Genomic DNA, 25,615 nt, shown 5'->3' on the forward strand with positions numbered 1-25,615 from the left:
TTTTTACAACTGGCTTTCAAATTATTTTGAAGTTAGGACACCATTGGTTGTCCTAAAGTCAAGACAGTTTTTTGTGGAGTTCGGATGCTTCTGTAATACCCCAAATTTCCTATCAATAGTTAGGATAAGATTATGCACTTAAGAAATGTCATTTTATAATTTAGCTTTTGTCCTAAATGAGGTCCTAACTGAAATTGCCATGGTTACCAAACAGATAAGATAGGATTCTAAAGTTAGGATCTTTCTGTAATGCGCCCCCTGATGTGTAAATTGACTCTTAAGTCTAGGCTATATTTTTGCAGGTATTTAGTTGCTTGTCAGTCTACCTCTGGGTTAGGACTTAATGTGGAGGGCACCGGGCAAGCTGTGTGGGCATCTTGCTTTGCTGTTCCCACACGTCTCTGCCGGACACGGATGAACCTTGACCCCTCAAGGTCCTCACCATGGCGGGAAGAAACTCCATTCAGTCACCAATTTCTATTCAGTGTCGCGCCTGTATTTAAAAGCCTGACTCACATTGTGGTCAACGCCTCTCCATTGTCTAGCCAGCAGGCGAGGTCAGAAGACTGGCTGCTACAGGCTAGAGCAAGACTTCCGAAAGCCCATTCACATCTGACCTGACCCCCTATTCAGTGCTGAGTCATAGGGATAAAACGCTGGGAATCTGGCTTCTCTCTCCCAGATCTTTTTTCCATTGGTGTTTTTCTGTTTGAAGAGCAACCAAAGTGACAAATTATATTCTTAAGAGAAGCATTTGTTTCTGCTCGGGCATGGGGATGTTTAAGATGCAAATGCTTTTTTTTTTGAGAGAGAGAGAGAGAGTGAATGGTTTACCGTTTCAAAAGGCATCGCCATGACTGTTTTGTGTAATGCTAAATGGCTGGATAAGACTGACTAAGGCTAAAGAGGATGTTTGTGATACATTTAATGGTTACATGTACGTGTCAAATTAATTAAATAAATTCTTTACACTACACAATGTATGTAACTGTTTTTTTTTTTTCAAAATTAACTAAATTTAAATAATACATCAATACATCATCAATCATCTTTCCAAAACATGTTTTGTCTCACCCTGATTTACTATGGTACTGTAAGCTTATTATAAGTGTTTATATTTTAGATCTGACGGAATGGTTTTCTCAGGAAATAGCACATGTGTCACTCTCGCCTGTGCATGTCTCGTCATGTCCATAAATAGAGAAAAGACGCTCTGGCTACTTTAATGCGTGTATGGTGTGGGAGAGGAATAGGTTAGTTGTTACAACGAGCGAGAAAGGTTGACAAGGAGCACGATAAATCTCCAACCTCTGAGGCGTCACCCATTTAAAAAAAAAACGCAGAACAGAGGGGAGTCTGCTGGCAAAAATAGTTAGTTCATGTTAGTTAATACATAGACTAATGTTAACAAGTGAGACCTTATTGTAAAGTGATATCCAATGTCCTTCTGCAAAATGCATTCCGTTTTTGTTTTTTAACTGCTACAGGGCCAAAGGTTAGATAATGTACCTTTACGTTAACTCTTATGATTTGAGGGCTGGTAGTTGCATGTTTTAACTTAAATCAGGATTTACAGGCCCACACAGTCTGCTTCTGTGTTTTTATTTGTCCATTTATGATATGTAATATCTTGGTCTGTCTATCTATCGGAACTGCGTACCTTCTAGTGAATCCACCAGTCTCAATAGCTTGGTATATGCTGACTCTGTGTTTTTTTACTGGTGCACAGACATAACAATTTAAAGAAATCATGTACACTCTGTTTAAGAAATCTGCACAGATGCAAGTTTAATTTGATACATTTGGTTTAGGGATATAGAGTAGATGAAGTGACTAATATATTCTGGAAAACAATATGAACAGGTTGTGATACTTCTGTACTGTGGTAATATCTGTCCTAGATGATAAAATATGAACCCCATCAGATATGATTTGAGCCACTGAGAAAAATAATAATTCTTCATTACTTTCTTTTGTTCTTGGACTCTTATTCCCTGCTCCATCAATATCCATGGGCTCACTCGCTATGTTTTCAATTTACTGAAAACAGTCACCCCATATCCCCCTCCCCACGTCCCAATTCTTGACTTTGTCATGCTTAAGCTGTTGACAAGACTACAGTGAGGTAAGGGCACACAAAAAATAGAGAGAGAGAAAAAAAAACAGCATGCAAGCCCAGATTTCAGATTGAGGTCCCAAGATACTAGGTACAGGAAAGGGGTTGGGGCTTCACCTCAGAGTGTTTTAAATCATCTTGAGAGGATCTCTTTGATTTTCTACATGCTGTGTGTGTTGAGAGACGCTCTGTTGCGCTTCTCTCCTGTGGTTCACCTGTCAGTGCTGGGAAAGTAAAAAGTAGTTGGCCAGCGAAGGGAATAGGAGAGGGTGGTTGGTGTTTTATCTCCTTTCACAGGCCCCCTGAGCCCCATTGTGTGGTCTGCTGTGCCACCACCCAGACCTCCTCCAACCGCTAGAGAGGGGCTGTTCGGGGCTGGGCTGGTCTGGAGAGGGTGCACACAGATGGATTCTGGATGTGATGGCTTAAGGAGGCTGCCAGCTCTCCCATTTAAAACCGCGCAGCGCAGATGTTAGCTATTGGGGTGATTTTCCCAGTTTGTAATGAATGAGTCACTGTAAATCTGTACTAAGTCCAGACAAGCAGTGTCACAGCCTCTGCTTCCCCATAAATGGTGCTGGGGTTGCCGGCAGCGCAGGGGTTGAGACCCAGTCATTGACCCTGCCAATTATTTACTAATCCAGGCAAAGAGGGTTTTCCATTATACACACAGAGCATGTTTGCACTGCCTTATTTCACTTTTATAACAGTTTAGCTGCAGTGACAACAGATCACAGGCTGACACTGGATGTGGATATCCATAATTTAAAAAGTAATAAACTGCCCCTGATAGTTGCACAGATGTAGTGGATGTGGCATTTGCCTGGGAATTCAAAGTGCCCTTCAGACTTTTGAGCAGATATTGAAGTAGTATTCATGCTTGTGCGTAGTTTTTTATGTTTAAATGTATGTTTAAAAAAATATGTACATTACTGTCAAAAGTTTGGATCAGTAAGGTTGTTTAATGTTTTTGAAAGAAGTCTCTCAGAGAAGGCTGCATGTATTTAATCAACATTAACTGTTTAAAAATATATATATATTTTGAAATGTAATTTATTCCTTTAATGGCAAAGCTGAAATTTCATAGCCATTAATACAGTCTTTGGTATCAAACAATACTTCAGAAATCATTCTAATATGCTGATTTGCTGCTCAAGAAAGATTTCTAATTATTATCAATGTTGCAAACAGTTGTTTCATTTTCAATTTAATGCATCCTTGCTGAATAAATGTAATTAATTAAAATCTGGTATAAAAATAAAGTAAATAAAGGTTTTTTAAAAATGTAAAAATGCAGAAAGCTTTAGGGGTAGGTTTCGTGTAAGGGGAGAGAATATACAGTTTGTACAGTATAAAAACTATTACGTCTATGGAATCTCCCCATTTAGATAGCTAAGTAAACATTATAACCTTTTAATGCCATGTGCCGTTTTAAATTCAAAATGTTGCTTAAATGATTAGTGCAGAACTGATGCGGTTGCTTGTGAAAAATATTACAAACGGTTAATTTGTCAACCGTATATACAGTACGTGTATATACAGTATATATATATATATATATATTTATATATATTAATGTATAATATATAATAATGATAATTTTATAATATAATTATAATATAATAATATTAATTAATTAATCATAAAACAGCCCCTGATTCACAAAACACTGGTGCAATTTACCGTCACCCAAAATATGTGACACTCAGAACCTAGGATGGAGTTTAAAATGTACATAAGTTGCATTATATATGATTTGGCAGTGCAGAAGTGTCACTGGTGCTTCCTCAAAAATGTTGGGTATATGACATCCCTCAATGGAATTGTATTGTTTTATGGACAGTATGGCACTCATATGTTTCACCTACCACATCATGGTGGTCTCCCATATATTTTTGGAACAAGTTAAATCTGGTAGTTCACTAAAACAACAGCCAGTGGCTTTGGTAATCATTCAATCCCAGTGAAAATAGAGGGGGGAAAAAAGCATAAATACAAACATTGGGGATTGTAAAAATAAAGAAAGAAAGGTCAAGCTCTTCTCTGTCCAAAAGGGAATATATCTGAGACATCTTTTATATGCATTTGTAGTCGCTGCTTATATGGAAAGTACATTATCACAGTCCCTGGGCCTTAAGTGCAATAGCATTGTTCTGAAGCCTTGGAAAGGACCACGGTAAGTGTCCCTGTGCCGTCTGGATTTATGATCCTCTGGAGGACAGCTCTGCTCTGGCACTGGTCATTTGGCTTTTAGAAGAGTGAAGAGAGAATCGGGTCTGCTTTGAACTTTCACAAGGCTGCGCTTTTTGGGGAGCTGCTCTCCCACATGAGCGGCACTGCTCTCCCATATGAGCGGCACAAGACAGTAAATCTCTAGCCTGTGCGGCACAGCACTGCTTAAAGTCTTCATTTGTTGCCCCGCAAGACCTTGGCGGTGTTCCAGTGAAGCATTGGGCTTATTGATCTTGGCTAGGGCTGCTCACTCTCCTCACTGGGATTTTGGGACCTACCTTAGCATCAATGCAAATTTATAGGGACTCTCACTTCACCGCTCACGGCCAACCTCTTGGCCATTTCAACAGTTGCGCACACCGTATATTTTATTGTGCAAGTCCATTTTTTTTACTAACCTCCCAGAAACAATGAATTCCCCTTAATTCAATTAATTCAAAAACAATGAATTCCCCTTTGACAATAGAATGTCAAATGAGTAGTGTACCCAAATATGCAGTCTTAGGGAGAGTTTTAAAGAGCAAAAAATACCCAGATGACCTTCTCCATTCTCCAGGATTCTAAAGTGTGCATTTGATAGACACTTTACTATCCCACAAGGCTACAGGAGAGGAGTCGTGATATACGAGAGTCACTGGTCATATGACAATGCCCAGATGTACTATGTGCAAATTCTATTCATACTACGCAAATCCACACTATATAGAAAATACATTTTAAGCTTTTTTATCATATTTATTTTGAACTTTCTATTTATCAGAGAATCCTGGATAAACGTCTAGGTTATGACTGTAACCTCTTTTCCCCGAGAACAGGGAATTCGCACTGCTCGATTGACGCTTTGGGGAACGCCTCAGGTGTGACAGCTGTCTGAAATCACTATCAAACCACGGCAATCCTATTGACCGGCAACAGCCCATGACATCATCACTGTGCGACCCGGGAGTATAAAAGGGGCGCCTTGCAAACATGACTTTCACCTTATCGTCTGAAGGGACTGTTTGGTAGGCAGGCCCCGAGACATGGCCAAAAGACGCAGTGTCTCGTTCGCTGTTCTCAGGGAACAGAGGTTACAGTCATAACTTGGACGTTCCCTTGCATTGCACTTGCACACGACTCGCACTGCATAGATTGACGCTTTGGGGAACAATATACCAACGCCACCATGCTAAGGGGAGTGCCAGAGCCACTCACCATCAGGTCACACTGGGCTGTCAGTGACAGCATTCCCTACGGTCATAGCCCAATCTATAGGCTTCACAGGAAAACCACCATACACTTTGTTAAATGAAAGGCCTTGGACCACAGGTTCAAATTAGAAGGGGTCCCTTCTAGGGAATGTGGCTAGGGAACCCTAAGGAGCCCCAGCCAATCACTATGCAGGGGAACATACTTACCCGAAATGCCACCAGGAAAGCCTAACCTGGCGTCACTAACATTGGACACTTCAGTCTGGCCAACTTCCTGTCTGTCCGAAGACAGAGCCTCTGGACATTTGTCTTTTGATAAGTCTTTTGGGACTGCGAAGCTTACAGTGAACCACTCGGCCCGGATCTCAGAGACGGGGTATCCAGGAGAGCATGACTCAGCATGGCGCTTACAACCCTTGCCAGTGAGGGGAGTTTCTCTGCTCGATCCACAGATCTATCCAGCGCTTGTGTTTCAAAGCACAGAGGAGCCCTGGAAAGGCCTGAGGACTGATTTAACTTGGAGGACTCACGAGAGGCCTATGACCGTCTGACCAGACTCAGGAGGCAGAGTACTCATAGTGACCCTCAGTGAGGGGAGCACATGGCCTGACTGGTAGGCAAACCAGGCTGTTGGCTAAAAAAGAGATTCCGAGAGGGAACCAGTTGCAGAAAGTGAACACTTTAATCGTGCTAGGGCGCAAGCTCGCCTTCAGAAGCTGCCTGCTAAGGCCAGCTGAACTGATAGCAAGCGGCCACTAGCTGCCAGAACCCAGTATCGCTGGGAAACTACTTACAGGGAGGCCTGGTGAGGCCTACTACCTGATAACCAGTAGGCTGGCTACCTAGTGCCCATACTTGGCCATGTAAGCCGTACTACCTGATAGCCAGTCAGGCTAGCTGTCCAGTTTCCCATATGTGGGAACTCGCCTTCAAGGAGGCCTGGAGAGGCCTACTAGCTGATAGCAAGTCTATTCTGCTACGAACACAACACCATTGGGAACCATACTACACCAACTCAAATATTGGGGCCACCCACAGGAAGCCTCTTGAGGCTGGCTACCTGTTCGGAGCTTTAATGTATTTCCCACAACGTTGGGACTCTCTTCCGAGGAGGCATGTTAAGGCCTACTACCCGTCAGTGAGTCTACTGCCCAAACTACTAAGAGGCAAGCTGGCCTAAAGAGCCCTTTTGGGGGAGGAGATCCATCACTAACGCCAGAGACAATTTATATAAGAGACATGCCACTTCCTCAATTCTCAATACAACTATATAAGGAAAACCCGTGACGGCAAAGATGGCGGTTGTATACACATGTCCTGCCCCTCCCGCTGGAAAGCCAATCATCTGCTTTTAACAGTCAAGCTGGGAAACATTTAAGCCTATCGTCTGACGCATGCGCACAGTTGAGGTTTTGCCTGTTGGTGTCGTGAACCCTTGCGCATGCGTAGTAAAAGTATAATCTGTGGGGAAAAAGGCGTTTTAAACCTTATTTTGGGGCAAAGTCATCAAACTTTTTCAGCGATTTTTATTATATTTTACTTCTGTTTCTATACATGCAGTTTTTATGTCCCGGTGACCAGTGAAAGTGCAGTTCTGACTCTCTGCCCATTCATTTAGACAGGAGCCTGGTCTTGTTAGTACGAAATAGCTGCCCGGAGGCGTTGCCAAGATGACGGCCGAGTGGCACGACTTGCCTAAAAGGACTTTGCTAACGCTGTTTGCGTTTGTGCTGGATCACCTCCCTCAGATCCCTCTTCTTGCGGGAGTCCCGCCTCTTTTGTGACCTACACACCGCGATGGGCCAGGCCCTCCGCCTGTCTGGGTGTGGGCACGGATCTCAGCGGTATACAGGTTTTAAACCCCGCTGAGCACGCCTTTGCCTCACTGAATTTCGAAAAGTTCAGAGGGCGAAACCGGTGAATCGAGGAGAAAGCCCTTCTCTTTCTCCCCGATGTCGGCCAGGTTAAGCCACAGATGTCTCTCCGTGGCCGCCACCGAATGTCCGATCGCGGCATCAGTTTGTTTAGTGGCCCGGAGAGATAGATCTGTGGTGCGGCACAGCTCAGCAACCGCCTCAGGGGACATCCCTGCCCCCTGATCGAGATCCCCCAGCAGATCGGCCTGGTACGCCTGCAACACTACCATAGTGTGCAGGGAAGCACTGCCCTGACCCGCTGCCATGTATGCTCTGCCATTCAAACGCGATGTTGCTTTCAAAGGTTTGGATGGCAGGGTTGGAGCTCTGTGTCGATGCCCGCCCGGATGCAAGATAGTCTGCAAACATCTCGTCAATGGGCGGCATATGAAGATCGGGAAGGAATGGAAGGCTCACCTGAGCTGGTGGTTTATGGCCGGGGGGAACCTGACACCTGTCACGCCTGAGGCGTTCCCCAAAGCGTCAATCGACGCAGTGTGAGTTCCCTTTCGAAAGGGAATGTCAGTTTACACAAAAAATATTAAGCAGCACAACTGTTTTTGACATTAATAAAGAATTGGTTCTTGAGCATCAAATCAGCATATTAGAACGATTTTTGAAGGATCACACATATGACTGTTTCTTGTGTTACCTTTCAGTTTAGTCTTGTTAATCCCCTAGTTAGTTTCTTTGTTTACTCATTAGTCACACCTTTGTCTTTTTTAGTTCCCTGTGTATATTTACTGCCTGTTTTTGTCCAGTTATTTGTCGGTTATCGTCTTTGATTGATGTATGGTTTGATGTAGATATTTCTCCTACATGTTTTATTTGTTCATTTAAGACGGTTTAATGATATTGCTTTCTTTGTGTGTGTTGATTACCACAACATGCGTGACAGTTATTTTTAAATGTAATAATATTTAACAATATTACTGTTTTACTGTATTTTTGCCTTGGTGAGACTTCTTTCAAAATCTTACCAACCCCAAACTTTTGAACAGTACTGTATAGTATACGTATAGTATACATTCTCCACTGCAACAAAAATATATTTCATATTGATGACACTGTTCATTTAGAGTATTTTAGAGCAGGATGTTTGAATTGCTCCTCTCAATTTGCCTCATTGTGAGCCCCAAAATCAACAGAAGAGCAAGATGATAAAAAAAGATGGCAAATTCTAACTGACTTCTGTTTTAGCATTAGCAACACTCCTGATCAAGCATGTTTATGTAGAAGTAACTATTACAGGAAAGCAGGTTGTTATTGGAAAGTATATTACTTACATCCATAGACAATGAAGAGTGTAGAAAGGGGGGACTGTTTGTATTATCTTCTTGCTTAAATTTAGTTTTTACATGTTCACCTCACCATGCTTCACATGCTGCTTGACTGAGGAAACTGAAGAAATTAACCTGTACATTTTTATAATTCCATTGACCAAGTTGATCTCTGTTTCAAAATTGTTCTTAAAAGATTGTACCTTCCCAGTCTGCGACCCACCTCCAAATCTAGGTGTTTGCTTCTTTTTAAATGTGTCCAAAGCATTAGATATTGTCTGTAAGTGATATTTTATGGGGCCTCTTTGAAAGCCATGTGCCTTGCTAAGCACATAACTGCAGGCTCTTTAGACATAGAAAAAAAAAAAAAAGTGAGACCAGCTCAATTTCATGGTAAGTGCATCTGGCGATATCTAGACATTTCTTTCAAATGTGTTCTCCACAGCTGACTGATATCTTCAGGGAGAAACTTGTCACATAGAGTAATTGGCTTTCTGATATCTGAGAACACAATTATATGCCCAAGGTAAAGGCCTGGAGATGTTCTTCAGTTGTTCTTTTGAGCTCATTTAAACACAAACCTAATGAATATTGCAATTGAACATGAGAATCCAGACAGTTTTTTTGAGTCGTACTCTGACATATTGATTATTCATTTTCCTTTTTCAAACGAATAAACCATGAGTTTAACAGATATTTATTTCCCTCTGGAAGTTATGCAGCCCAGCCATATAATTCAGATCTACAGTACTATGCACCACTATCCAAACACACCTCAACATATGAACTCATTTATGTTCATTTAACTCTGACTGGTGCTATGAAATGGTCTAGTGGCTGTTTGCTTGGGCAAGTAACCAGAGAGTTTTGTGGTTTCCAAACCCACATGGAATTTATCCATCGCACCCAAGAGAATGACATGAAACCTGAATTGCCTTGGTAAAACCCCAAACCTCAAGAATGGAAATGAAAAGACATTCATATCTGCAGCTGACTGTGAAAAACATAAATAATGGTGAGAACTCCAGAGAAGGACTGGATCCATTGCAGCTCGCTTTGGCTAGAGAGCAACAAGAGGAATTACAATTTGGCTTCTGGCCACTGGCCTATTTGTGCAGGCCAGACTCCCCATTCAGCTCATTCCATGTCTGGCCCCTTTGGACAGCCCCTCACATGACCGTGGTGGATTATGTCATCTCATCCTATAGACGGGTCAGAAAATTCTAGCTTGTATAAATGGTTGATACAAAATATTTATGCCACCTTGCACTCACTGTATAAATGTGCATTTGCTCTTTTGTTTTGTGCAATGAAGAATGACAATTCCCTATTTGTGTTTTCTGAAGAAAAAGACGTGACACCTGTTAAGACACTGATTCTCTCTGCTCTTCTCTTGAAAGCATCAAATGTAATAGTAATCTCTGCAGGCCAAAAAGCAGCAGGGCACACTCTGCCCCCTATGTAGTTATCAGTCAAATGTGGGCCAGTCTTAGTTATCAACCACCCTTGGACACATGACAAATTAGCATTTTGTTGTATCAGCTGGCTTTAAAACAACATGTCATGTTGATTTTTTTTTAATGATTGATTTTTCTTTCATATCACTCCCTCTCTGTCTCAGTGTGATTGTGTGGTGCCTTTGTAACACCGTTGAGTGTCATTTTAAAATGTATTTGCTAAATTTGAATTGAGGGAGCAAACATTGTTTATTTGTGTTTTTTCATTCGTTGTTTTTTTATATCAAAAGAACGGTAGATCTTTTTTCTGTTTATCCATTTGCTACGCCTGAACTTTTTATTTTTAAAAAGCAGCCTAATTTTTGTCCACTCGCCCAATGCATTTTTCTCTGCTACAACCTGATCAAAAGAAACCCATGCCCATTCTGGCGCCTGTGTTTTGATCAAGAGATTCAGTACTCTTTCAGAAGATGTGTAATAGCACCCGTTATCGTATAACAGTGAAAATCCGGAAAGCCGGACATTACCGGCAATGGCGGGAAAGCGTTTTCTCACAAATTACGTAAGTTTTCGTCAATGGTGGAGAAAGAGTTAAAATGCATTCTAAAAAACTAAGTAATTCGTAATAGATATTTACTCACGGTATTTTGAAGTACCCACGATAACAAGTTTGTGCATGTTCATTATCGTGATATATCGTATTACCGTATACCGTCTAATGTACAGTTCCGCATTTGGTGCAAAGGAAAATGTACAAATATAATCAACTGATATTCAATTCAAACAAACTTTGAATGTTGGCTTGACAAACTTGTTTGAGAGTTTTGTGGAATTTTTTTTAAAATAACTTGAAGATTGAACTTTTATAGTCCAGGTAGATAAAAACGGTTATCGGGATAGTACAATTACAATGTACAATGTTGTTTTCCTCTTGTTGTTCCTCCACTCTGCCTATTCTGATTTTAAGAGACATTTAATGGCAGTAGACAACTTTTCAAAGCTGTAAGCTGCTCTCTGCTCTCTCCTGGAGGCTTGACTGTATGACCCAGTGGTCATCCCTCCCAACAGCCATCTGCCACCATGACGCAAGGCTTACCATGTCCACATTGTCACGCAACTTCAAACCAATGTGAGCTCAGCTAAAGGAAACTGTTCTATGTTCTGTCACAGTTTACACTTAATATTATTCATTTATGAGAAAGAAAGACATCCTTGTGTGTTTGTTTAAATGGCCTAAGAGATCCAGTGCAAACCTTGTGTTCACCAGAAGGGGGCCTGCCTCAGACAGACATGCAGTCGGACAGACGGACTGGTAAGCCAGCAGGCCCGGGGCAGCTCCTTTTACCAAGACGGATTTGTTAACACTGTTTGGGTCGGTCGAGCCCCGGGCTGAAGTGACCTAATCTGTCATTAAACTCCTGTTACACTATGAGCGAGGCACAGCTCAGTGCCCCCTAAAGACTCTGCTGGAGGAAAGATGAGACACAATCTTCTGACTCACTGAAGTAGGCTGTCATGAAAACAGCAGACACTAATAAAACTCAACATGGCAGAGTTAGACGCCTGCGCTGCATTGCAAAACCAAGTGCTACATTTGTGATTCTTTTCGAATAGAATTCAGTTACAGTACTTTGGACAAAAGACTCATCACACTGAACAGTTTTGTTTGGTTTTTCAGGTCTTTCTGTCTGTTATGAATAGATTAGCAGCGAGTGTCCATCATGCTTGCCAATTGCGAAATGATAGACGTAGTTGCATCTGTTTGTTGTAGCAACTTATCCTCTTACTTTATGTGACCATTAACTGTATTTCCTTGTGCTTTTATCTGCCAAAACATTGCAGGTTATCTCATTTGGTTAGGGACATCTGATGCTGTATCTCTTTTGTGTTGAGGAAGGTAGATGGTTGATAACAGATTATGATCTCTGTGTATCTCAATGTCTATGGATATCATGGTTTCACCACGTCTCCTATATTGTTATCTCAAATGTTCAAACAGATTTTTTTTACACTTAAATATGCACTGCTATTCAAAAGTTTAGGGTCGGTAAGATTTTGTAAAATGTTTTTGAAAGTTATTTATGCTCAAGGCTGCATTTATTTAGTTAAAACAGACTCATTATGAAATATAATTACAATTTAAAATAACTGTATTTTTATTTTAACATTTTAAAATGTCATTCATTTCTGTGATGACAGCTGAATTTTCAGCATCATTAATCCAGTCTTTAGTGTCTCATGCTGAAATCATGCTAATAAGCTGATTTGCTGCTCAAGAAACATTTCTTATTATTATCAATGTTCAAAACAGGTCTCCTGCTCAATATCGAAACTGTGATCTTTTTTTTTTAGGATTTTTTGATGAATAGAAAGTAATACAAGAACTGCAATACATTATAAATGGAATTTTTTGTGACATTATAAATGTCTTTACTTTAACTTTTGATCTATTTAATACTTCTATACTGATTTTTTTTAAATAGACCACAAACTTTGAAAGGTAGTTCCCTTTCGAGGGAACTCGCGATGCGTCGATGTCGCTTTGGGAACGCCTACAGCGTGAACGTATCTGAAGCAGCTGTGTCAACTTAGTCCAAAGGAATGAATGAATGAGCGCCACGTGCGGGTGACGTCATGACCAGGAAGATACAAAAGCGAATCCGGTGAAACCGGCACTTCAGCTTTTTTGCCTCAGCAAACAAATCTGTGTACTGACTGTCTGTCTATTTACTGTTGTCTGTGATTTATATATATATATATATATATATATATATATATATATATATATATATATATATATATATATATATATATATATATATCTTAGGAATATGGCGAAACAATTATACAGGCTGTGTGCTTCTCCCTGCCCGCGTTATTTAACGGGTGGGGACACACACGAGCTGTGTGTAATGTGTTTGGGAGTGGAGCATGCGGTGTCAGCCTTCGAGGGGGCTGACTGCCAGCATTGTGAGATGCTTCCGCTTCGCATGCTCCGCTCCCGTCTGTCACTCTTCGAGGAGAGTGGTCAGGCTCGCGATCCCCAGGGTGCAGGACCCGCTGTTGCCGAGGCAACACGGAGAATGCATTCCTGGGGATCGCAAAAGGATCTCTCAGAAGGGTTGGAGACGGGTCCGAGGACCTTATCTCCTTCCTGTCCTGGGAGATCCAGCGCTCTCTCTCCGGTGTCGGAAGCTCCCTCTGCGGCTTCTTCTGCCCGGGTAGAGAGCACAATGCTTCAGTGCTCTAGCTCCGAGGAGGTAGATGTACTAAGCATTGGCAGTGACACAATCACTGGAGAAGGGGACTCGCCATCCTCTTCTCCAGCATATGAGGAGCTGGTGGAAGTGATAACTCGTGCTGTGGATAAATTACATATTGAATGGCCAGCCGAGAAAAGGGGCGCGCGTCCGAAAAGCAAATTAGACGAGCGTTTCTTATCTTCTAATATTTCGCTTCCACCACGAGGTCTTCCATTTTTTCCTGATCTTCACAGTGAGCTGTCTAGATTGTGGGATAAACCGTATTCTTCTCGGCTCTTTAGTCCTCAAGTTCATATTTATTCGGGGATTAGAGGGCTGAGAGAGCATGGTTACGAGTCGATGCCTCGGGCTGAACAGACGCTCGCGAGTTATCTGTCACCCGGTTCAGCATCGTCTCTGGAGACCTCGGCTTTGCCCACTAAGCCATTAAAAACGACATCTACATTAGTGGGCAAAGCATATACGGCAGCAGGTCAGGCTGGAGCGTGTCTGCACACTATGGCACTGCTCCAGGCATATCAGGCTGATCTGCTGGGGGATTTGGATAAAAGCTCGGTTGGTCCCGAGGAGGTTTGAGAACTTCGTCGGGCCACAGATTTATCTCTCAGGGCTACTAAGGAGACCGCCAGAGCAATTGGGCGGTCTATGGCAGCCCTTGTAGCCACTGAGAGGCACCTCTGGCTGAATCTGGCAGATTTAAAAGACAAAGACTGTGCTTTTCTGCTGGATGCTCCTGTCGAGCCTTCTGGTCTCTTCGGCGACTCCGTCAATTCGGTCGTCGATAAATTCCAGGAGGCTAAGAAGCAGTCAGAGGCGTTTAAAAAATTTCTCCCTCGCCGAACCCAACCCCCTGGGGCTGCTGTGCGTGAGCAGTCCCAGCCGTCAGGCTCCTCATATAGAGGTCAGCAAAAGGAAAGTGTTGCGTCTCGTGCACCTCCGCAAAAATACTGGAAGCAGACGCAACACTCTCAGTCGAAGTCTTCAAAGCCGAAACCGGATCTGAGGACCGTTCTTCAGGCTAAGAAGGCTCAAAAGAAAGGGTCCTGATGCCAATGGCGTCAGACCAGTGAGGGCAGCCCCACCCGGGGGTGCAGCGGGTCACACCTCAGTATACGGTGTCCGTTCCACCTCGGTGTCCTCAGGGGACCAGTCTGCCAACCCCGCCACCCTTGGTGCTTCGGGGCGCAGTGGTTCCCAGCGAATGTCTGGCGTCGGACATGAACCTTCTGAGGGGGGTTAAAAAAAACAAAAAAAAAAACAGTCAGTTCGGGTAGTTCCTGCCGGTATGTTTCCCCCGAGGGGCTGGTTCCCTTAGTAGAATTTCTGTCAGAGTGAAAGATCCTGCCAAATATTTCTCAATGGGTCCTGCATATAGTAGAGAAAGGATATAGAACCCGTCCCGAGCAGGCTCTGGTGATGGAGCAAGAGGTGAAAGCTCTGTTAGCCAGGGAGGCTATAGAGCAGGTGTATCCACCCGACAGGGAATCGGGTTTTTACAGCCGCTATTTCATTGTTCCGAAAAGGATGGGGGGTTGCGTCCCATTTTAGATTTGTGACTCAAATCAGATCCGAGGACTGGTTTGTTACAATAGATCTGAAAGACGCTTACTTCCATATCTCCATCCTCCCTCAGCATAGGAAGTTCCTGAGGTTTTCTTTCGGGGGCAAAGAATACCAGTATCGGGTACTTCCGTTCGGTCTAGCACTATCATCCCGCAAGTTCACGAAATGCCCCGCCCCGCCAGGCTGCAGGGTACCTATTCTGAACTACATAGACGACTGGCTGATTCTAGCGGAATCAGAGCAGTTAGCGGTTCGGCACCGAGGTGTTGTTCTCGCTTATATGCGGTGGGGTTGGGGCTCAAACGCCAAGAAGAGTGTGCTGTCTCCATTTCAGAGGACCACTTTTCTTGGTGTGGTATGGGATTCAGTCACGATGCGGGCCGTTCTATCGCCCGCTTGTGTAGCTGCTATCCTTACAGCCATGAAAGAGCTAAAGCTAGGCCAGTCACGCACTGTAAAACAGTTCGAGAGACTGTTGGGTGGTGCTCCGTGCCTTGGTTATGTGGAGGAAACATTGGTTCCTGTCCCGGGGCCGGTGTTGGGAGCTCTTTGTCATCGAGTTGTATCTCGACAGATGCTTCCCTCACTGGTTGGGGAGCGGTAATGGAAGGCTGCTCAGCTCAGGGTCTGTGGAGGAGTCATCATCTCTCTTGGCACATAAATTGCCTGGAGATGATGGCCGTTTTCAATGCGTTGAGGCACTTCCTCCCAGACCTGAGGACCTTGTGCTTGCCGGAATTATGCTCTCTGAGGGCAGTGTATATTCCGGGGGTACATAATATTGGAGCAGACGTCCTGTCGAGGCAGGAGCTGAGGCCAGGGGATTGAAGTCTCCACCCTGAGGCGGTGGAGAAGATATGGGAGTTTTATGGCCAGGCTCAAGTGGACCTGTTTGCGTCTCATCACACGACGCACTGTCCACTTTGGTTCTCCCTTACTCACCCAGCCCCCCTGTGGCTGGATGCTATGGTACAGACGTGGCTGAGGCTACGGCTGTACGCCTTTCCCCCTGTTGCTCTGCTCCCAGGAGTTCTGGAGGAATCTGGTTTGCGGACCTGATTCATCTCCTAGACGGTTCTCCCTTGGAGATCCTGATCAGGAGAGACCTTCTGTCTCAGGCCGGGGGCACAATATTTCACCCCCGACCAGAGATTTGGAAACTATGGGTTTGGCCTCTGAGGGGGCCCAATTCGTAGAGAGTGGTCTCTCAACCGAGGTTGTTGAGACCATTCTAAGCTCCAGAGCTCCCGCTACAAGGAATTTGTACACTTTAAAGTGGAGATTTTTCACTTCTTGGTGTCACCAGTGTCAGTGGGATCCGGTTTCCTGTTCAGTAAACACAGTACTGGAGTTCCTGCAGGAGCGCTTTGCGTCAGGTTTATGTCCGTCCACCTTGTAGGTTTTGTGGCGGCTATTGCGGCTTTCCACACCCCGGTGGGTGGTACATCTTTGGGTCGAGACCCCCTGATTACTCATTTCCTTCGTGGCACCCTGAGGCTAAGGCCTGCAACTTGCACTAGGATGCCGGCTTGGGATTTGGCTTTGGTTTTAGAAGGCCTATCTGGGGCTCCGTTGAGCCCCTAGATTCGGTCTCAGAAAAATTTCTTACTTTAAGACTATTTTCCTCCTAGCCATTTCGTCCCTTAAGAGAGTCGGAGATCTTCAGTGCCCCTTGTTGGTCAGGGCTCATTCTACTAGAAGTATGGCGCCTCTAAAGCCTTAATTTCTGGGGTTTCTCTCCAAGACGTTTGTGATGCGGCGGGCTGTCCTCCCCGCTTACATTCGTCAGATTTTATAGCCTGGACCTGGATGCTGCCCCAGGGTCCCATGTTCTTAGTGCTTAGTGTTTTCTGGATGACAGTATTACACTCAGGCATTTGGAACTATGGCGGTTTGGGTATTCTCGTTCCCAAAGCGTCATCGACGCATCGCGAGTTCCCTCGAAAGGGAACGTCTCAGGTTACGTATGTAACCATAGTTCCCTGAGAAAGGGAACGAGACGATGCGTCGCACTGCCATACTTCCTGCTTTCCTGTGATTGTCTTGCTTCGGCAATTTTATGCTGAAGTGCCGGTTTCACCGGATTCGCTTTTGTATCTTCCTGGTCATGACGTCACCCGCACGTGGCGCTCATTCATTCATTCCTTTGGACCAAGTTGACACAGCTGCTTCAGATACGTTCACGCTGTAGGCGTTCCCAAAGCGTCATCGACGCATCGTCTCGTTCCCTTTCTCAGGGAACTATGGTTACATACGTAACCTGAGACGTTTTTTTTCTGTACTGCTGTGTGTTATTGAATTTTCTGTGGATACAAGATTGATAGTACAATAAGGTGTAATTGTCATTTTGCTCATATGCAATTTGGTTCATGTTTAAATGTATAGTGATTCTTACAATTAGGGATGCACCGATGTGAATATTGTGGCCGATACCGATAACCGATATTAATATTGCTGTTATGGCCGATACCGATATTTACCGATGTCGATATCTCTGTATAGAAAACACATTTTTATGATAATCAAATAAAGAGCTATTTTCCAAAACACTTTTTTTTTTTTACTTTTGTAATTTATTTTCAGAAATGACTGATATTGGGCACCTTTACCTGTGTGTACCAATATCAGTCATTAATAATTTGTATGTCCACTCTAGCCGCGACGCGACTGCGAGTTGCATACAAATCAATCAAAACCCAGAGCCAATCAGAACGGCGTGTGGGCGGGCTCTCGTGTCAAGTGCACAGCACCAGAGAGTAATCTTGACGGCAATCGCAAGAAAATGGATAAGTAGCTACATAATCAAATTCACAAATATTACACCATTTAAACAGTATTCAAATACATAGGCTACTGAGTTACTAAAACAATCTTTGTCAAATAATACATTTGTTTCTTCAGTTTGAACGTTCTTGTTTCCATTTGTTTAATTTCAAGATCTGAGGTGAATTATCCATTGTTGCTTTTACAGCTACAAAGCTGGAGCACTAAATGATATTCAAAGTCACATTACACGCTTTTAACATTAAATAAAGCACATAAACAGTGCCTGAGATTATCATTGCCACACGTTGTGTTTGTTGTTCCAGCGCGACGTCGCAGAAAAATAGAAACAGTTTCTAAAATAGAATCGTCGCGTGTCGCCGTCGCGGCTGGTTAGGACATAAAGCTCTGATTAACATTGAAAATATACCTTTTATCGCGTGTCGCGGCATCGCGTGTAGTTAGGACACGGTGTAATGACTAGTTCGCGCGCCCACAATGAAGTGCTCGCCCCTACACACAAACCCGGGTTCAAACCTCGCCCCGTCCAGCACGGGAGATATAACAAATGTTGATCGTGTGCCGGGTGGTAGGGATGGCTGACGCGAAACAGTCGTTCCGAAGCTTTGCGAGATCCCGAAGCGCAGATGATTCGAAACACTGATCCGAAGCGTGATTCAAAACACCCATGTCACGTGACTATGGCCAAACGAAGCCTCGAAGTGTTTCACTAAGTGTTTCATCAGGTGTGATCCGCCGAATCAGCGTTTGATTGACAGGGTCGGGAACAGACCACACAAGCGCACATCTGTATAAAAGTGAAATCAACGCATATTGACCTCGTGGGTTTTTGTGAGAGTAGTTTGATTTTGAGATAGCGGATTTTTGGTGATATAGTGACATTTATAGTGCGATTTGTTTAGTTATATTTAGGCTTACATTTAAATTTACACAACACATTGACTGATAGGCTAGAGGCACAGAGTATACATATAGTGACACATTAATAGATACATAGATATAAATATATATAGACAGCTAGATTAATAGATAGATAGATACATATCTAGATAGATTTGGATAGATAGATAAAATGGAGGCTCCCCAGAAGAGATGCCGTACATCTGTGGTGTGGGAGCATTTCCATTTAGAAACCCCAAATAAAGTGAGATGTGTGTATTGTGATCGGCAGCTTGCCTACTGCAACAATACATCATCCATGATGCGCCATTTGAGGAGCTGATGCCACAGTGGAAGTGAAAAAATACATCAACGATGCGTATTTGCCCAGAACTCATGATCCACTAACTTACTGGAAAGAGAGAGCAGTAATCTTTCCTCATTTGTATGTCCTGGCTAAAAAATGTCTTTGCATACCAGCAACAAGTGTCTCTTGTGAGGATTTTTTCAAAGGCTGGAGAAATTATCTGTAAAAAAAGAAGTAGGCTAAGTCCTTCCACAGCAGAGAAATTAATATTTTTGAATAAAAATATCTAAAAAAGTGAGACATTGTGGCTTGATTTATTTTATTAATATTCATTTTGCAGGACCAAAATAACATTATGCACAGTGATGAGCCTAGGTTACAAGCTTCACATATTAGAAAAATACAATAATAAAAAAACAACACATTTTTTTTAATGGCTCGTCAAGGTTGTTTCAGGATCAACACCTGCAAGTGACCACTAGGTGTCACCGTGGAGACGGGTGTCGGATTGATTCGAAGCCTCGAAACAATATGAACCATTTGGTTCAACTGTTTCATTGCTTCACGAAGCCTCGATCTGCCCATCACTACCGGGTGGTGCCCACTATAAAGTACGCACCACTACACATAAAAACTGTTCCCACAGTATCAGTTATTCCCCTCGCTCTGACGAGAGACGTGATAAAGGGTGCACCCTCTGTAAAGCGCGCGCCCCTTCACACGAGCGCTGTTCACAGCTGAAATGCGCTCGTGCAAAAACAAACATCCCCGCCCCCACACGCACGTCAAATACACAGGAATGATAATCGGCCTGTTCACATCGGCCATATTTTGACATCGGAACGATACCGATGTGTAAAACAATGACCATATCGGCCGATATTATATCGGCGGCCGATATATCGTGCACCCCTACTTACAATATATATTGTTTCAAAGCAGCTTTACAGAAAACGCATGTTTCAATGATGTCACTAGATTCTAATGAACGGGGAATTTAGGATTAAATCAAGGCCCTAGTGAGCAGCCAGGCACAGTTGAAAGTTCAGAAAAAAAACCCAGTAGTTGTGATCATCTGTAGCAACAAAATAATGTAATATAACATTAAAATATTATACAGGCCTGCAAATCTGTATGCATTTTGTGTAGCAGGTTGCCTTTTGACCTCCAGGTACGATTTGTCACTAAACTGAGCAAAAAGCTAGTGACGTCTTTCAATTTGCATTATGATTGATGTTGATATAGATCTTGAATAGCTTGATGATACGGTAGTGAGTAATGATGTATGTGTGTAATGTGAAGCAAAGCATTACACTATTGTGGTACTGGCAACGCTAAGGCAGTAAATACAGGTTGTGATTGTAACCATTGCAATAAGGATCATGTAAGTCCATCCGTTATTGGCATTATCTGCTGTCAAGTGAGGCTGGGTCCAAACTCGGGCTGGTAATGTCTTTAGTTACCTTGGGATGGGCATCCTGCGGTAGAAAACTGCTGTTCAAATTTCAGAAAGATGATCATTTGCATTTAACATTTCATCAGAAATGACTGAAATAGTAGGTTATAAGATGCATTTTGTAAAAGTTCAGCTAAAGAGAGGTTTTTAATCTAGATTAAACCTGAGTGTCTGAGCCCTGACCATTATCAGAAAGGCTGTTCCTGAATTTTGGAGGCAAACGCAAAAAAGCTTTACACCCTTTGGTGGACTTTGATATAGGCACTGTCAATAGTCCAGACTTTTGTGACCTTAAATAGCCTGATAGTTGTTGTGTTAAGTAAAAAGGACATCTAATGTTTTTCTTCATTAAATGTGATTTTTATTATATGAATCCTGCAAAACTGACAATGTCCTTGACTCCTTGCTATAACTTAGTCTTGTTGTGACTTTTGAGCATAGGCTGCATGATATTCCTTGACTTGATCAAATTTAACAGATGGTTCTGATCTGCTAGTGCTATAATGAAGTGCTGACATAAAAGTATAATCAGGAAAGCTTTGACAGAGCACAACGATTTGACATATGGTCCTTTTAATCAGCTGTTGCTATCAGTTTTGTATATACCAATACATATTAACCAAATCTGCATAGTTTCCCTGCTGCACATGAACCTCACATTACACCGCCTGGACACAAACACATTTCTGCTGTTCTGTGAGGAATGTTTTGACCTAATAAGTAGATACCAAGCTTTTTACCTTTTTACCTTTAAAGGTGAACTATGCAGGTTTTTTACCTTTACTGAACAGCTTCGGAGTCATTGAAATGGTTCTTTTTTTCGGGTTGAATGGTGGTCGTCTCGCACCCCCCTATCGTCTGTGAGCGGAAAAACCACCCTTGCAACTTTGGGCCGCCGTCCGCAGCGTCAGGAAGTAGGCCTATCGCGTGATATCAGGTCTCGCGATGTAACAAATTGCTTTACGGCAAAAAAATCTGCTAAAATTCTGTCATTATTGCGCTCCCTCACGCTGTTCGAACCCGAATGAAGAAGACGTTGTAAAGAATGTCCCGTCTGCTTTGATGTCGCTGATACTAGCTCAGGTATCTGAGAGTCGCCAACAAGTTTTTCGACAGTGTTGTCAAATATCTATTCTGAAGCTGTAGGGGGAGCTCTATAGAGAAACGTGCGAGCAAAAAGCCAGAATACAGCGAAGAAATTCCTGAAACTGCATAGCCCTGCTTTAACTATTTAGAGATTATTAGAGGATTTGTTCCGAGAAAAGAAGTCTTATTGTTATAGTAAAATATCCCTCATATTATGTTTTAGGGTCTCAGAAACAAGGCCATTTTAATAGCTTGAATATCTCGACTTGACAACACACTTCAAAGATCCTCCATAAAGGATTTGACTACATACTGTATGTTTGGGGTCTTGACCGTCTTGTGACTTCTGATGTAAAACATGATTAAATGCAATGCATTTTCACATTATAATTATTCTATTAAGTGTTTTTTGCTGGGGTCAAATATTAACCCCAAACAGAAATAACATCATAAGAATGGATACTGATCACCTGCAAGACAAGTGCATGCATACTTTAAGATACAACATAGATACTGGCTATATTATTATTACTACACACTGTGTAGTAATAATAATATAGCCTTAATGGTATCTGTTTCCTGGGTTCTAATACGTTTAGAGGAACCTGAAGAATTTGAAGGCAAAATGAAAGATTAATTTCTATCCCAAACATAAAAACAGTCAAATAAATCTCCTTTCAATTTTCGGTTATTTTTTTAAACAGCATTTCATTTTGAATTTGAGTTATTGCCTGCTGGATTCTCACCAAATCTGCACAATCATTTTAGGTATTTTGGGAAGACAAGCCAAAATTCTCTTGGTGCTATTTTTGGAGAGCAGTCATAATTAAATATTTATTTATTTATTTATTTTTCAGATACAGAAGTACTTTGAATTGCAGCCGCTGAACCGAGGGAAGCGATGGATTCTTGCAGGCACCACAACGAACAACATGGAGGCTGTGAGGGAGAGTTTCAGTCAACTCATCAGCCTTTTGGAAGAAAAGGAGGTGCTACCTAGCAGGATATGATTCAATCAAACTTCAAAGTGGAGAGTGGGTTTGAAGTGTTGCTTGCTAGAAGGAATTTTTTGGACCTCTCCTTCGTCGTTGTTTTATAACCCACTGGAGACATAGATGCAAAAAGCCACATGTTTTGATGAGCTGACTGACATATTTGTCACCCTTAGGTCAAGGGCCACACATATGCTGATTTAGTAGCAGGTGAACCAAAGTCCTTTAAAGAGATACGATTTTCACCATTATTTGTAAAATAATGTAATAAGCTATCTGATAAGCTATATGTTGTTTATTAGTTGGTTTGTCATGTGCTATGTGTGTGGAATTTATGTAAATAATATATATACACACAATATGATGTATGGACCAATCCATATTTCTTATAATGGCTCAAAATCAGAGCATTCATTCCGCAACTTTATGGAAAAAACTTTATTATATTTTATATTATATTATTGTATTTTTATTATTATTATTATTATAGAAAATCTAGTGTTCCTTGAACTCTTTATTCTTTCTTCTTTTTAGAGAATGTTAGAAGGGCTTCAGACAAAATGAGTTTTACGTTCTTTTTTGTTGTTCGAAAATAAGTCACACCCATTTACTTGGCACTGGTTTGAGCTGGAATACAAACTCTATCAATCAGTGTCCGCAACAGCTGCATTTGACAAGTCCCTGTCCGCCAGGCTTAAGCCCTCCAACTATCTGTGGAGACTCCTCCCCGTCTGCCACCTCACTCTTTGCCCAGCCACGCTCTGCGGCCTCACCCCCTGCTTCCTGCTGGTATTATCCAAATTCCTCTCCACAAATTTAGATTCCTGACTGCGCACCTCTCTGATGTGCATTTTGTCTCCGGACTTGTTTCAGAGTATAGTTTAGGACTCACACATGCTGTGTTTCTGTATATTTATAGTCTTAACCTGTGTATGTTTTGCCCGCCAATTGCCACTTGATGTCTTATTTTTGGGGTAAACCATTTGTACTGCTTTTAAATCAATTTGAGCACATGTACCAGTTAGATATATCACGTGTTCCTTAGTATACCCTCAACCTACAATCCTCACGGCAACAGTTTACTTCAAGGTTAAATATATTATCATTAGTTAATCTATAAGGTGTGAACTGCACATTAGACTGTTTTTAGAGCATTTATTAATCTAGGTTAATGTTTGGTTAAATAGATACTATTGTTAATTTTATGCTTGTTAATAATATATGTTAAAAATGTATTGTTGAAATTAACATTTTTATTAAATATAAAATTATTATAAACTATTTGCATTTATTAAATGCTGTAAACTTGTAAAAATTGTTTGATGTTAGTTTATTCTAGCTATGACATTCATGTTAACCTTATTTTAAATGATCACAATCTCACATTTGAATCTGAGTGTTGTCTTCAATACTATAAATATCAAATTATTTGGAATTATTTATTATGTGGAATTGTTTATTATTACTGACAAGAGCATTTAAGTGTAAAGTACATCTGATATGCTGCTGGTTATTTTTAAGCCATTGGCTTCTCAATAGCTAAATCAAAGCAACCCAGTAAAATAATCAGACTGTCCATCGTATCATTGCTTCCCCATCTAATCTCTGTCTCAAACACAAATTTCATGCGCTTGTGGTCTGATTTAGATAAAAAAAAAGGGGAAGTTAACGTTTCTCAGACTGGGTTCCTGATCCAGCCAGGTTGATTTTTTTTTCTCCCCCTCTTTTCAAACTATACACGTTGCTTTGATACAATGTCTGTCACGCAGGTTGCCCCTGCGATTCTTTGATCTGCTCTTCCTCTGTCTGCGGCTGACGCTCTTCTCTAGTCTGCTGCTCTTGTCTATCCGCTCTCAGAGAAAGCCCTTTGCCCCTTCTTTCTCTGGGCGCTCTGCTTCCCTTTGGTCACGCTAATGGAGCCCACCCTCAAAGCAGAAACGCTGCAGAAAACCAGTTTGGCCTGTTAGAATTGGCTTGTCTCTCCGAAGAAGAGGCCCACAGACAGATTGCACAGGCCCTAAGGCCAGGAACTTATTAAATGCCCCATTCCTATGCTCCGTGCGACACTATCTGAATGTCAATAATGTAATTAGATACACACCGTGACACCTTGCAGGTACTGAGACAAACGCATCCCAGCTTTTTTGTTTTTGTTTTGTTTTTTGGCTTCAGTCTTGCTCTTTATCCCACCGAGCGCTCTTAAAACCCTCCCACATGGGATGTCTTTTATAATTCCAGTCTTAACTCTATTTGCATATCATTTTTCTCGCTTGGCTCAGTTTCACACTTGCTGTGTCTAGACAGAGATTATTTTTAGTTCCTTAGCAGGAATTCACCAGCAACTGACAAAGACTTGGAACAGAGCGTGGTGATCTTTGTTAGGATGACTTTTGAGAAGGAGGGGAAATGCTTTTGCTCGCTCTCCTCTTAAAAGTCTTTTCCCAGTTGTGTTTGCTCGCCTCATCATTTAAGTCCTCTCAGTCAGAAATGGTAATGCGTGACTCGCCGAGGAACCTTTTTGTTTACAAGGAAAACAAAGCGTGTTCGTTGGTGTTTTCTCAAACGGCGAATGTTTTGCTCTCCCTCAGTCTAAACAGCCGAGTAATCTCAAGCTTTCACAACCTGTTGAAGGGGCTTGCCCCTGTGGAAACGCAACAGATGTTCCCTTGACATCCATCTGGTCCTCGTGATCCAGTGCCGTGCCACACTGTGAAGGGTTTTTCTTTTTGAACAGTTTCAGCTTGTCCCCAGTCAGGGGGCCGATCTCCCATGTCTTATGCATGACCGGGATACAGTGCCACCGGTGACTTTACTCAAAGCCCCAGGATTAAAAATAAACACAGTAGTCTCTCCCACCCTGAGTCGGTCTTGACAACGGGACTCGGAACAAAAGCCAGCTAGCGAGATCTTGTTTGTGTTCCCGTATTTGTGTTTTGAAGAGAGGAGGAAATTGACATACGGCCAGGGTTAATTTAAAGTTGTTTTCCCATGCATGTCAGGGTTCTCAGCATGGCACCACACACCTTCTCACTAAAGCAAACAACATGTGTGAGCTATCAGTGATATCAGCTGTAGTGGGAAACCCAGATAAGAG

General features: G+C 42.3%; 1 protein-coding gene across 3 annotated transcripts in view; it reads left to right on the forward strand.

Moving 5' to 3' along the window:
* Window positions 1-24,126, forward strand: part of arl15a (ADP-ribosylation factor-like 15a) — a 150,178-nt gene extending 126,052 nt beyond the window's left edge. The window contains exons 5-6 of one of the 3 annotated variants that reach the window (XR_013796921.1): window positions 22,387-22,731; window positions 23,056-24,116. Coding sequence is in view for 2 of the 3 variants with exons in the window: in XM_079607572.1 (XP_079463698.1) it covers window positions 22,387-22,518; window positions 23,056-23,085 (162 nt within the window). In the remaining variant the exon portion in view is untranslated. Of the gene's footprint in view, window positions 1-22,386; window positions 22,732-23,055 lie in introns of all 3 variants that reach the window. The other 2 variants (XM_079607572.1, XM_079607573.1) reach the window with 2 other exon arrangements.
* Window positions 24,127-25,615: the final 1,489 nt, after the last annotated feature.

The sequence above is a fragment of the Phoxinus phoxinus genome (assembly GCF_949152265.1).
Source record: "Phoxinus phoxinus genome assembly, chromosome: 3".
NCBI lineage: Eukaryota > Metazoa > Chordata > Actinopteri > Cypriniformes > Leuciscidae > Phoxinus > Phoxinus phoxinus.